General features: G+C 44.6%; 2 protein-coding genes across 2 annotated transcripts in view; one reads left to right on the top strand and one right to left on the bottom strand.

The window, feature by feature from the left end:
• The first annotated feature begins 4,640 nt into the window (after nucleotides 1-4,640).
• On the top strand, nucleotides 4,641-8,885 carry LOC104937544 (epithelial membrane protein 1). The gene is made up of 5 exons (XM_010753795.3): nucleotides 4,641-4,786; nucleotides 5,639-5,729; nucleotides 5,918-6,017; nucleotides 6,108-6,254; nucleotides 7,424-8,885. The coding sequence occupies exons 2-5, from the start codon at nucleotides 5,655-5,657 to the stop codon at nucleotides 7,582-7,584; spliced, it is 483 nt and encodes a 160-aa protein (XP_010752097.2). The 5' UTR covers nucleotides 4,641-4,786; nucleotides 5,639-5,654; the 3' UTR covers nucleotides 7,585-8,885.
• The window catches only part of f8a (coagulation factor VIII associated), a 6,068-nt gene continuing 1,184 nt past the window's right edge, over nucleotides 8,508-13,391 (bottom strand). Inside the window, exons 3-12 of the mRNA XM_019256440.2 lie at nucleotides 12,690-12,762; nucleotides 12,134-12,293; nucleotides 11,941-12,009; nucleotides 11,731-11,851; nucleotides 11,557-11,649; nucleotides 10,041-10,105; nucleotides 9,857-9,938; nucleotides 9,720-9,766; nucleotides 9,283-9,338; nucleotides 8,508-9,170 (exon numbers count right to left, since the gene is read on the bottom strand). Coding sequence (XP_019111985.2) covers nucleotides 9,089-9,170; nucleotides 9,283-9,338; nucleotides 9,720-9,766; nucleotides 9,857-9,938; nucleotides 10,041-10,105; nucleotides 11,557-11,649; nucleotides 11,731-11,851; nucleotides 11,941-12,009; nucleotides 12,134-12,293; nucleotides 12,690-12,762 — 848 coding nt within the window. The 3' untranslated portion in view covers nucleotides 8,508-9,088. The remainder of the gene's footprint in view (nucleotides 9,171-9,282; nucleotides 9,339-9,719; nucleotides 9,767-9,856; nucleotides 9,939-10,040; nucleotides 10,106-11,556; nucleotides 11,650-11,730; nucleotides 11,852-11,940; nucleotides 12,010-12,133; nucleotides 12,294-12,689; nucleotides 12,763-13,391) is intronic.

The raw sequence follows: 13,391 nt of genomic DNA, 5'->3' as shown, positions 1-13,391 counted from the left end.
ACACACACACACACACACACACACACACATATATATATATATATATATATATGTTGTTATTTAGGCTCAAGAAACCATTGTTTTTGTATTTTTTTTACAATAACGAAGTCCAATTTAATGCACATGAAAAATATGATTGTTGTTTTTTGTCACATGTAATCATGCACATGAAAAATATGATTGTTGTTTTTTGTCACATGTAATCATATGATACAACCATGATCATACTTTTACTACTGTTGCCAATTATACACACAATACAATACACACATTGAACTGATTGCTCAGCCTTCTTTGGGGTTCAGTATCTCGCCCAGGGACACTTCGACATGCAGACTGGAGGAGCCGGGGATCGACCAACGATCATCTCATTAGTGGGCGACCCGCTCTACCTCCGAGCTACACAGCCGCCCACAAGTCTTTTTTGGACCTGTGCCTGTTTGTCTTGTAGCTGGTTGGTAAACACTGTGTTACATTATTTTTGGATTTGGAGGAAAACATTGGTTAAAAGTTGCAGTTATAAACCAACAGTTTGCCTATAAAAAGGTGAAGGGATAGTTCCTCAGGTATGAGTCATGAGCTGTGGGCTGCATCAGGATAGACCGGCTGTGAGTGTTTTGAAAGGTTTCAGACTTTCAGAGCTTAAATCCGGCATTGAAGACCGTGGTACGTGAAAGTACACAGACCGTCCAGAAAGAATCGGGTAGAGTTGAGGAGTAAATGTGGATTTGTGTTTGAGCCTGTGTCAAGGTGGACGAGGAATTTCTTAAGACTTAAGTTATAAATAAGATCGTCCTGAAATATTTCACTCTGTGTGAAATCTTTCCGACGGATGTGGATGTTAGATGACTTTCTGCAGAGGCCCACATGTTGTGATGGGAATAGAAAAACTTAAGTGACTCAGTGGTGACGTACGAGGGGGAACCAGCCCTGCTATAAGCGCCCACTCACCGTTCACTGTGAGGATATGACAAACCGGCAGGGGTCAGGTATAATGGCTTCCCCTGGTCCATTCCTCCACCCTCTGACAGCGATACAGCTCTCAGACGCTTTTCATCTCAGTGGCACTGTAATACAAACAGACTTACACTAATAGCTCTATCATCGCCCGGTCATTGCACAAAGTTGCGTAACACGGAGCTTGGGAAATGTGTTCAGATATTTGGTTTCAGCTGGTCTGCTGCACAGACGCTAGACTTTAATAAAAGCAGCCACCAGTTTGGAGCTCTCACATGAGTCACACAGCTTCTGGTCTTTGAAACACTGACTGCTGCTCTGAAGGTGTTTCCACTATTCTCTTTAACTGTAGACAGCAAAAAGGAGGGAGGCCACTGGACTTACTGGAGGTTTTATGGAGGGTCCAACTAGACATGACGATCTTTTCTGTGTCTGTTGTTAGATTCTTGAGATACCTCCCGATCAGAGTCAAGTGCTAATCAACCTTCTTGTTTTGAGGATTACCTGAAGTCAGAGTGTAATCCCACTGTGGTAACTATGTCCAGCTGTACTCGAGTATTTGTCCTGATTACAGCAGCAGCTAATATCACTGACTAGTCCAGCAGCAGTCAGCCCAGCTCGGCGTCTGTCTTTCAGCCTTTTATTTCACCAAGCTCTCACCAACCACTAAAAGTCAGTCCCACATTTACTCTTGTCCGGCGGCTTCTTGCTCCATTCCTATCCTTACCCAGCTCCTGTTCTTGCACGACACCGGCTCCACATCCTTGGCCTGTAAACCTCATCGTCGTCGTCTTCTTCTTCTTCTTCTTCTTCATGCTTGCAGTACAACACTTACGCTCCCCCATGCTCTAAACTCACAGCCCGGCTAACAAACTGAGCTCACATGAGCTAACAGCAGCTACAGCTGTCAGCAGTTTACTTCACTGTCCATCATAAACTCTGTAAATCACAGAGAGTAGAGGCGGAGCAGCCGGAGGACATCAGAGGGAAAACCAGAAAACATTTCCTCCATAAAATATGATCCAGTTTCACCAGAATCAGTGAAATAGTTGCTGCTGTGTGACTTAGTGCCGTAAAGCCTTACGTACTTCTCCCGACCCGGAGCCCAAAGTTACATAGTGTGAGAACAGACGGAGGATTTGGGTAAAAACTACACTCCTCTTTCTCTTAAATCATCGTATCTGTACATCCTGTACCTGCTCTGCCGTTGGCGGCGAGCCACGAAAAGGAGTATTTGAATATCGCCTTGTGTTTTTGTACCGGCCACAGACGACCTGATCCTGAAACGTTTCCAGGTCGGCCTGAGTGAATCTGAACTGTCAACAGACGAGGGAGTGGTCAGCAAAGGAAGCAATTATGGTATCTGTCCTCATCCCACCTCCATGAGGATAAAGCAGTCATTGTAACACCGGGATCAGGACTTCCTCAGTCCATGTGGTCTCCACTGAGAGACCACGGCCTGAGGGGAGATGAGCTGAGGCCTCTTACTGTTTTTATATCCTCGTAGCTTTCTCTCATCTGAGACTGACGATAAAAGGCTTTACTAGAGATTCACCGTCTGCCAAGTGATCCTCTAATAACACGCTATCATGTGACTTTAGCCAATAATAACACCTATGTATGTCTTATTATTGTGTCAGTGTCAGTATCTATTTCAAATGTGACAGTTTGTGGTTAAAACACAGTGTTAACATGCTCCTTCCTGCTTCTGGTTGGCAACTCGTTCGACCTTTTTCGTGTCCGCGTTTTAACGGGAAAATCCAAACGTCTCGTGGTCAACTTGTGAGTTTTAGAAATGTCAGAAAAAGGTTCCTACGTGTGTTCAATGAATTACATTTCCAGTGAATGCTCAGGCCACCGCTCGGTGTTATTAAACCTCTTTGAATGTCAACACACGCCGTATGTTTTTTGGTATTTTGCCACCCAGAGTTTCACGTTTCCACACAGACTGAGCCTCAAAGGGATAAAATAATACAAGAGCTCACAATGAGAGGGTCTGTTTAGTCACAGCAGAGAGGGGAAGCGTTTTATGACACGGCAGGAAAAAACTGGACAGTGTATGCATGAAGAGGCCAACGCCATCCGCCCCCCCGGTGAAGACGTGGATCATCGGCGGATGGCGCTTGGTTGCTCAAATAAGACACCCACCTGTCAATCAAAGCATCCCATGTCCGTTAATAACTTTAGTTTCCATTTTTTTATTTAATTTAATCCTTTAACCTATGTTGACTCAAGTGACATCACTTGAGGTAACGTAACTACGCAGCTTCTCCGTCTTGAACTCTACAAACGAGTTCATTTAAACGATTAAAACCTGTGAAATCTGCTTGATATCCAACTTTAGAGTCCGGAGCCGGGCTCTCTGCTCGGACATCTCCATTAGTCCACGTCAGCCGGTTCAGATCAAGTGTCGGGACGTCTAAATATGACCTTCGGTAAAGTCCGCCGGTATGCGGGTGGTTCAGGCTCCGGGTGACCTGCTCTCCCTGCATAGATATAGAGACCAAAACTGTTTTTTGTACCAGGCTGTAAACATGTTTATTTCTGCTGTGAAGTTGGACATTTGGACATGGGGACTTATGGAGACTGACTCACTTCTGGAGCCAGCCTCAGGTGGACGATAGAGGAACTGCATCTGTTCATTTTGTGCTGTAAGACTGTTCGTGTGTAAAATCTGCTGCTTGTTTCCGTGAGGCCTGCTCGTTAAAGTGAGTCCACATTAGTCTGATTAGACTTGTAAACACACACTGTGTGTTTCAGCTCTGTGCTCGCAGAGAAACAACAAACAGAAACACAATATGTAAATGTTAGAGGAGCAGAGCTGCAGGGTGGCATTAAAGTTTCAGTCCGCAGACTTACACATCATCTCCACGCTGAAGGCCCCATCATGCTCAGGGTCTGTCTGCTGGTAACAACATGCACGAGTCGATGTAGTCCAGCGTGACACACTGATGAATCCATTCAAGGCTTTTTTATTGATTCACACTGATTTTAATTCCACTCTGTTGCACAAATCGAAGCCACACACGAGCCGATATTTCATGTCAGAGAGGAAACTGTGGCTCATCTTCAGCGATGTGTCGGTCGCGAACGAGCCGGTTCAGAGAGCCGATGCAGTATGGACGCAGCGTTTGATTTGAATGTGAAAACACAAAGGCAGAACGCAGAAGATGTAAAAGTCAAGCTGACGTATCCCACAGAGCGGTTCTACAAGCATGTTAGTGCATTCAGTCTGTAAACACAATGGAAACAATTGACTACAGCAATTTATTGATATTAGAAAATGTAAATTTACTTCTGAATACCTCAGTACAAAGGTTGTATTGAATAATTTAAGTGATGTATGTGACACAGACAGGTCAAAACAGCTGAATCGGCTCTTCTCGGTGAGCTCAGTCAAACGCTCTGGTTCACTAACTTCCCATCGCTGCTCTGCAACATGTTCAAAGTTATAGTTCATACTCAGAGAAAACAGCAGAGTTCAAGTTGTTGTGGCCACTTTGTAACAAAGTTGAGAAACTTTTAACTTAAAGAAATGAGTGTGAAGTGACATCCACGTGACTTGGAACCATTTTGGAGACTTTCCTGGTTTTTACGCACCGTTTGGAGCCGAAAGCAGCAACCTGAATCCGTTTGGTTCACTGAAGGGGAGGAAAGAAAAAAAAAAAAAAGCTAAAACTCTCTGGGTGGGGCTTGGTGAGAGGGAAAACAGGGTGGTGTGTGTGTGTGTGTGTGTGTGTGTGAGAGTGCTGTGAATTCAAATCTGGGTGGGTCTTCAGTGTTTCACATTCCCAAATAACTCCCGGGCCGTGCGTTAAAGCGCTTTCAGGTAACGTTTATCCACGTTGTTTACATTTAGTGAAGCCTTGTTAAGAGTTCACGCAGCCTGATGCGTGATCTGCGTGATCTGCGTGTTTTTGTGTCGTTGTGTGAAGTTTAAAAAAAGCGAACTTTGCTCTGATTTCTCAGAAGATTTGTTCGGATGTGACCGAGCGCGCAAAGAGAAAGAAACGTGACGCGCGGCTCCAAACTGTGCGTGCGTGCGCGCGCGCCGCGCGTGTGTGTCGGTCAGTGTGTGTGTGTGTGTCGGTCAGTGTGTGTGTGTGTGTGTGTGTGTGTGTTTACAGGTTCAGAGGTGTGTTTGTGTTTTTTTTTCTGTCGTGGTTATTCTCGCGCTCTTTTCAAAAAGTTGTTGACTGACGTACAGGGCCTGTGTGTGTGTGTGTGTGTGTGTGTGTGTGTGTGTGTGTAACGGAGCAGCACCCATTTGGGAATGCCCAAACACGGTCCAAACAAATGCGCCTTTCTTGTCGACGGAAACAGTCCAAAGGAGTGAGAAATGAGTCGTTACACAGACGGATGAGTGTGTGTGTGTGTGTGTGTGTGTGTGTGATGCTGATTCATTCAGGGTGTCAAATTAGAGAAAAATCGATGTTTTAATGAGTTTAGGATGTGGAAGCTTTGTTGTGTGTGATGTGAAGCAGTTTGACAGCAGATGTGTGACTCAGAAATGTGTGTGTGTGTGTGTGTGTGTGTGTTTTGTGTGTGTTTTTGGGGCGAGTTTGAGCTTGCATGCAACGGCTCAACTGTTGGAGACAGTATTTATTTGGGACAGCTGTGTGTGTGTGTGTGTGTGTGGAAACTAAATAATGATGTGCATCCTTCCTCCCCCTGTTATCAGTTCTCAGAAGGCCACAATGTTGATGCTGGCTGGAATCGTCGTGCTGCACATCACCGGCATCATCCTGCTGCTGGTGGCCACCATCGATAATGTGAGTCTGTGTTTCTTTTTGTGATTAAACACACAGAGGAACAAAACGGTTTCATACGAGTCGCTGAGTGATGAACAGAGAGTTTCCAAACAGCTGAAAGTTTCTTAGTTTCGGTGTTTGGAAACCATCTCGACGACACAAAGCTTTACATACATGATGCTCTTCATATCTTGTGTGTGTGTCTTCAGGCCTGGTGGGTCACCGACACACTCTCAACTGACTTGTGGGGCAAGTGGGAGTTAAATGACTTGACGTGGCACTACACCAACCAGCAAGGCTACGCAGAGGGTGAGACTCAGTTCATGTTTTAACGCAGAGTTCATGAGCTCTGTTATAACGCTGACTGTCTTCATGTGTGTCTGTTCTGTCGTCCTGCAGTCGCTGAGTATCTCCAGACGGTTCAGGCCACCTCGGTGCTGTCCTGCGTTTTTACCATCCTGGCCTTGTTTGTGTTTGTGGCTCAGCTGTTCACCCTGCCCAAAGGCCAGAGGTTCACCTTCACCGGCGTTTTACAGCTAATCGCCTGTAAGTGACCCTGAGAGAGAGAGAGAGTTGTGTTTGTGTGTATTTGCTTCCTTCTTAAAGCTGAGTAAACGTGTGGAAACGTTAAAGTCTGGGAGCACGTCGGGACATTTGACTCGGAGCTCAGCGGTGCAGCAGCGTGTCTGCACGATCGTGGTAAAACAAACACGGATGCAGACACAGAAGGTCGGCGGTTTGCACTCAGGTGTGATCCAGCTTCAGGAGTCTGCAGGTTCTCAGTTACAAACCACATCACCATTAATCTGTCGAGCCTCAGCACTCAGTGACACATGACGGAGAATCACAGCAGCAGAGTACGACTTGATTCATGTTCTCCCACCTCAGACTTAAAGCAGCAGAGTACGACTTGATTCATGTTCTCCCACCTCAGACTTAAACGTCGCTCAGCTCGTGTTTCTTGGTAGAATTTGTTGCTTTTATTAAAGATGTCAGGACTGAAACCAAAATCAACTTTTCAAAATCTGTGAAGTCTGAATATCTTTGTAAATATGCTAATGAGAGCTCCAATTATCGACTTAATCTGCTGGTTATTTTCTTAATTAATCACTTCACGGTTTGTCGATGAAATAATCAGAAAATTGTGAAACAGTCCTGCCTCTTCTGCCTCGCGTCTAATTTAAAAACGGGGCAAAGACGTGGATCATTGAGGTGGCGTCAAAGCGTCCACGCTCCTCATCCTGCATAACTTTAAGCCTTAATATAATGTGAACAGGTGAGTTGTATATAAATTCACCCTCAGTACAGTTGTCATGAACGGGGAAATTAGCTACAGAGACCAAAACAGTTTTTTGTACCAGGCTGTAAACATGTTTATTTCTGCTGTGAAACATGGGGACTTATGGAGACTGACTCACTTCTGGAGCCAGCCTCAGGTGGACGTTAGAGGAACTGCAGTTTTCTGCTTGTTTGGTGGGCAGAATGTTGTTGATAACTATAATTAAGTTACAACATTCAGGGGTTAAGTCACATTCACGCCTCTGAACTGGGTGTTTGATCAGTTATGGATCATCTCTGGCACATAAACACACGATGAGATTTTTATGGATCGTCGTGAGTTTGTATGATTGGAAAATTAGCGAGGTGAAGCTGCAAACAATTACTTCTTAATAGCGTTGTGTGTGTGACAGTGTTCCCTCTTTTCTGTCTCGCAGGCCTGTGTATAATGATAGCGGCCTCCATCTACACGGCCCAGCTTCACACTGATGACAAGGTGGGAGGTTACGGACACTCCTACGTCCTGGCCTGGATCTCTTTCGTCCTCACCTTCATCTCGGCGATCACCTACCTCGTCCTGCGGAAGAAGACCGAGTGAGAGGAACCAGGAGAGGAACCAGGACGGACCTGGGATCAGATTCCCAGTTTGAATTTGGAAAATTTCAAAAAAAAAAAAAAGAAAAGAAAAAGGATTTGTTTCAAAATATAAAAAAAAAAAAAAGATTGTTGATGTGTAGCGAGGATAATGGGGGGGGGTTCGATTGCTATGAGCCATTTGTTTATATTTTTGAGTAAATTGACGTTACATGAAGGGCTGACGTGAACAGTGTGAGCTACAAAGTGATTTCTAACAAGAGCTTCATTTACAGCAGTGTAACCAGTTTTTAATAATACGTCTTTTTTTTTTTTAAAGGGCCAATCATTTTCAGTTAGTGCTGTAAAAGGAATAGTTCAACATTTTGAGAACTAAACTTGTTTTCTTGCAGAGTTAGATGAAGACCAACAGGAGACAGTTCTGGTCTGGTCAATGTTTTAAACCCCACCGGCTCCACAAACCGCGGTCCGGTTCAGCAGAGTCCCAGAAGCGGGCCTCTGCGTTGAATACACAGCTGGTCTATTGTCAAGCACCTCAGAAACAGAAACAGTATAGAGAATCCGGTGGATTTTCAAAATAAAATACTCCATGCAAACTGCCGGTTGTAAAAGAAACAGACAAAAGAGAAACAAATGAAGTACGTAGCATGTAGAAGCATATTTAGAAGAGCATGAACCAGGAAAATTACCAAATATGAGACGTGCCCGGTGTGGTTTCAGGCGTTGGAGGGTAGTATCGATCGTCTCGTGGTAACTCTCGGTGAGAAACAAAGTGAGTTAATTCCCAAAATGTCCCCAAATTTGTAAGAGAAGCCCTTTTTTTTTGCTGAGATTAAAGTACCGTGAGGCTGACGGTGAACTACTGCAGGTTTCCACGAGGCGAGGGGTGAAGCTGTATCTGTGAAGGTACAGCGTGAGGTTTTTAAAAAAAAAAGGAGTTGCAGTACTTGAACAATCAGGACAAGACAAGCCTTAAATTTACAGTAACAAGTAGTTTTTTAATCGTGTATCATTATTTTACAACTGAAGTATAGTGTATCCTTTTTGTTTTTAATCTCTGTACATTATAACCTTTATATTTTTGTAACTTTTTGTATTGAGTGTTTTTCTTTTTTAACCATGTTTGATTTTGTGTAGTTGGCTGCTATCAAAAGAAACGTACATGCAACGTGTACACGTGAACACAAAGTGAACCAGGCGGATGATTCAACATGTTTCATATCTATGCAATAGAAGTTTAGTTTTGTTTGTAATTACAGTGGAATTGAAGCCATATCATTTATTAATAAAACAAATTATATCACAGAGACTTTTGAGTTTCATCTGTTTAATCTACGACATCATAAATAGGACACGTTTCTTTAGACTTTCACTGATTTCTTAATGAAGTTTCCTCTGACACTGAGGTTTTCTCTTCTTCAGGTCTTAAAACAGACCCAGCCTGAAGCAGGAATGTTCCATTATATAAACTATCGTTCCCAGAGGAAGCGAACGAGAACTGGACCGGACTAGATGCCTTGTCCAGACGGCGTGATGCGCTCCTGAACCACCAGGTGGAGAAGATGGTTCTGCTCGGCGCTCAGAAACGGCCTTTTAGAAAACAAAACAAACACATAATCGATGCGGAGAATTCACACTGAGAGGCGATAAAAAGAGAAAATGCAGCTTCGCAGGATGGAAACGAACATTCGAGTGCACTCACCAGAGCTCGGTCTGAAGAGACTTGAGGGACTCTGTGTCTTTCTCCTGACACGCCATCTGCAAAACAGATCTGCCGTTAAGACGCTGCACAAATAAAGCTGCAGCTTCGGATGACCCTGACGAGCTCTCAGCATCCTGTCAGTGTTTATGCTCTCTTATAAATCGAGCCTGTTCATCCAGAACAAGACGCTCTACAGAATCTGTCTTATTAAGAGGCGTCTAAGTCGCCAATAAAAGCTGTAAATATTGATCGTCTCACATTGCTAACACTGACGCCGCTGCTACAAATCAAATCACTCTGCTGGCAGAGGAAGACAAACTCCAGCACGATTCATCTGTGTCATGTTGAGGCCACGAGGACCATCATCATCCCCCCGTGCGAGGCAGGAAGGACGAGGAAATCCTGTGAACTGTGTGTGTGTGGACGATGAAACTCACCACGACCGACTGCAGGAGCAGGAAAACGTTCTCAGGCAGGAAGGTCACTGAGGGAAGAGAAGACAGGCGTGTTTACTTCCAATAAATGTCAGTGGCGTGATTCGTGGCGTGATTTCTGCAGCGTGTATGACTCAAACCTTGACTGTGAGGGTCAAAAGACTCCCAGGCGTATCGCTCCAGGGTCTGAGCGTGTTCTGGTAACAGCTTCTGAGGCGGAGGCTGCACGGGGGAAACACAGAGGTTGGAGCATTAAACCAGAACGTGCAGATGTGGCATAGATAATAAATACTGTCACACTGTATCATTACACGTTACACTTACCTCCAGCAGCATCAGCAGAAGAACTCTGGAGATCTCACATTTCGCCACGATATCCAGAAACGCTCCTTTATTCAGGGAAGATACAGGAGAGTCGATGTCGTCACATGAACAATGAAACGATGTAAAAACCTGGTTTCTTTTTTCTTCTGTCTGTTTACACACCCACATTTATTCTCAGCACTGAAGCGACATTGTTAAACTTTTCAACCCTGAAAAACAGGTTTTACCTCCTGCTGAGCCACTCTGACCTGTGATCAGGTGAACGGTGTCTCTGTCATTCGTACGTCTGTTCTCACTCTATGTAACTTTGAGAAGTACGTAACGCTTTACGGCACTAAGTCACACAGCAGCAACTATTTCACTGATTCTGGTGAAACTGGATCATATTTTATGGAGGAAATGTTTTCTGGTTTTCCCTCTGATGTCCTCCGGCTGCTCCGCCTCAACTCTCTGTGATTTACAGAGTTTATGATGGACAGTGAAGTAAACTGCTGACAGCTGTAGCTGCTGTTAGCTCATGTTAGCTCAGTCTGTTTACTCTGTTACTCGGTCCTGTAGCTGCTGGTTAGCTCAGTCTTTAGCTCAGTCTGTTTAGCTGCTGTTAGCTCAATGTTGTACTGAGTCTGTTAGCTTGCTGTTAGCTCAGTTTGTTAGCCACTCTTAACCGCTGTTAGCTCAGTTGTTGCCGCTGTTAGCTCAGTTTGTTTAGCTGCTGTTAGCTCAGTTTGTTAGCCACTCTTAGCAAGGTTAGCTCAGTAGTTAGCTGCTGTTAGCTCAGTTGTTAGCTGCTGTTAGCTCAGTTGGTTAGCCATTCTTAGCTTTGTTAGCTCAGTTTGTTAGCTGCTGTTAGCTCAGTTTGTTAGCCATTCTTAGCTGCTGTTAGCTCAGTTTGTTAGCCGCTCTAGCTGCTGTTAGCTCAGTTTGTTAGCCACTCTAACTAACGTTAGCTCAGTTTGTTAGCCGCGTAGCTCATATTAGCTCAGTTTGTTAGCCACTCTTAGCTAATGTTAGCTCAATGTTAGCCATTCTTAGGTAATGTTACAATCATTGTACTGCTGTTAGCTCAGTTTGTTAGCCACTCTTAACTGCTGTAGCTCAGTTGTTAGCTGCTGTTAGCTGCTGTTAGCTCAGTTTGTTAGCTGCTATTAGCTCATGTTAGCTCAGTTCGTCAGCTTGGCGGTGAGCTCAGAGCGACGGGTTTGTACCAACAGGCGTTATGGACTACCAGGAAGAAGAAGAGGAGGTAACCAGGCTCAGCAGCCTCTATGGACATGATGGCAGAGGAGAAGAGAGTGAAGAGGACGCTGACGGAGGAAGCTAAGAAGAGAAAAGGAGAGAGTGAGCGAGCAAGAAGCCGCCGGACAAGAGTAAATGTGGGACTGACTTTTAGTGGTTGGTGAGAGCTTGGTGAAATAAAAGGCTGAAAGACAGACGCCGAGCTGGGCTGACTGCTGCTGGACTAGGCAGTGATATCAGCTGCTGCTGTTAGTGACCTTGCAAAGTAAAAGTGTCGTACCAACAGGGGTACTGGTGCCCGGTAGCTGCAGTCCTCTCTCCTGGCACATCAGCTGCATCTCTGTGAACACCGACAACGCGCCGTCATAGTCACCTGCAAAAAAAACCCAAAACGTGTGTAAGCTCAAAGTGTGAAAACACGCAGCAGCTTCGTCTCGGACGTAAACGAACTCACGGGTGAGAATTTTACACGTGGCCATTTCTCCCATGGACAGCAGAGCTTCGACCGGCGTCTGCGTCTGCAGCTCTGCGGCTCTCTGGTAATGAACGATGGCTTCTCCGGGTCTGTTCATCTCCTGCAGATCAATCACACTCTATCAGCTTCACATCACATCATCATCATTTATCTGTGAGGACAACGTGAAGCTCGGATCTAAAGTTTTACCTTAAGTGCGTTGCCAAGTTCCAGACACAGGCTGGCTGCCATCACAGGCTGGTTCATCTCGATGTACACCTGAAAGCCATTCATACATCAGCGTTATCTCTCTGTGTCTCCCCGTCATCTATTCAGAAAACACTTCACATCAAACATAGTTCATATTTATATCAGAAACTTGAAACTCAGACTCGTGGAGCACCTTGATGGCAAAGCTGTAGCAGTTAAGTGCAGCCTGAAGGTGTTCGTCGAAGCCCGGAGCCTGCAGCGCCCTGTTCTCTTTCTCCGATGAAAGAAAGAGGCGAGCGGCGTCGGTCAGTGCCAGAGCCTCTCCGGGAGCGTTAAAGAGAGTCTGCTCACACCTGTGGTCAACACATTCACACCAGATCAACGGTGAACATCCGTCTGGGTTTATTACCAACACCTCCGTCACCCCGTGGCGGTTATTTGTACTTTATGATGTGAAGAACTTTAAACGTCTGAATCTACCCATGTGTGATTACTGATCTCATTCCACGGGTATTTATAAGTCGCCCTGTCTCTTCTGGGAAAGCTTTCCACAAAATCTGAAACTTGGCTCGAGGGATTTGCTCCCATTCAGTCTCAGGAACATTAATGAGGTCGGCCACTGATGCTGGGTGATAAGGTCTGCCTCGGAGCTGGCGCCCTCTCAAAGATGTCGGAGGGGGGTGGTGGGAGAACTGAACACAGGAAAGAGCCTTCCCCAGGCGGTTACTATGAAGTTAAAGTCCACTCACCGAGCCATGGCCAGGTTACAGAAGGCCGCATACTGAAGGCAGTCCTGCTGCTTCAGCTCTTTGGCTAACTGACCTGAAACCAGATCGACGTGAGACAAACTGTGAGCAAACAGCTGGATGAGGAGTCAGTACGTGATCACACACAACACGAGCACTCTGACTCTGACAGAGGTGGAAACAAGGACAACAAACTCAACGGGTAAACGTTAAACTGTACAGGAAAAAAACAGATATATAAATTAATATTTACAAAGCAGAATCAGTGGCAATAATTTGAAAAGAAAATGACTTTCATTGTGGATGAACTACGACTCTCTAAAGACGAATGGTATTTAGAAAATCTGTGAGACGACAGAAAACTAAACCTGATGAAGTTTGTGAAATGTGTGAAAATGTATATTGTCTTCTTCTTTTTCTGTTTTAACTCGTCTTAACCCGCCTTTGTTTACAATTTAAAAGATGGATCATTATCAGAATGAGAAATACCAATACTCCAGGTTATGTCAAACAAGTAATCATCAATTACGAACAAAACATAAATATATATATATAAGATATATAAAAACTAGAAAAAAGGTATATACAAGAACAAAATTTACATTAAATAACGTGCAACAAATGCATCGTAACAGGCAGCGTGTGCACAAAAAGAAAAAGAAAAAATGTGATATCATCAAACAATGACACACACACACACACACA

This window comes from Larimichthys crocea, chromosome X (assembly GCF_000972845.2).
Source record: "Larimichthys crocea isolate SSNF chromosome X, L_crocea_2.0, whole genome shotgun sequence".
In the NCBI taxonomy this organism is placed as follows: domain Eukaryota; kingdom Metazoa; phylum Chordata; class Actinopteri; family Sciaenidae; genus Larimichthys; species Larimichthys crocea.
Note: the sequence above shows the minus strand (reverse complement) of the source record. Positions and strands in the feature narration are given on the sequence as shown.

Excerpts from the sequence above, each read along its gene's own strand:
- LOC104937544 (XM_010753795.3), top strand. The coding sequence starts at position 5,655 with ATGTTGATGCTGGCTGGAATCGTCGTGCTGCACATCACCGGCATCATC. Across the intron at positions 5,730-5,917 it reads TGGTGGCCACCATCGATAAT|GCCTGGTGGGTCACCGACAC; the intron begins GTGAGTCTGTGT and ends GTGTGTCTTCAG. Across the intron at positions 6,018-6,107 it reads CCAGCAAGGCTACGCAGAGG|TCGCTGAGTATCTCCAGACG; the intron begins GTGAGACTCAGT and ends GTCGTCCTGCAG.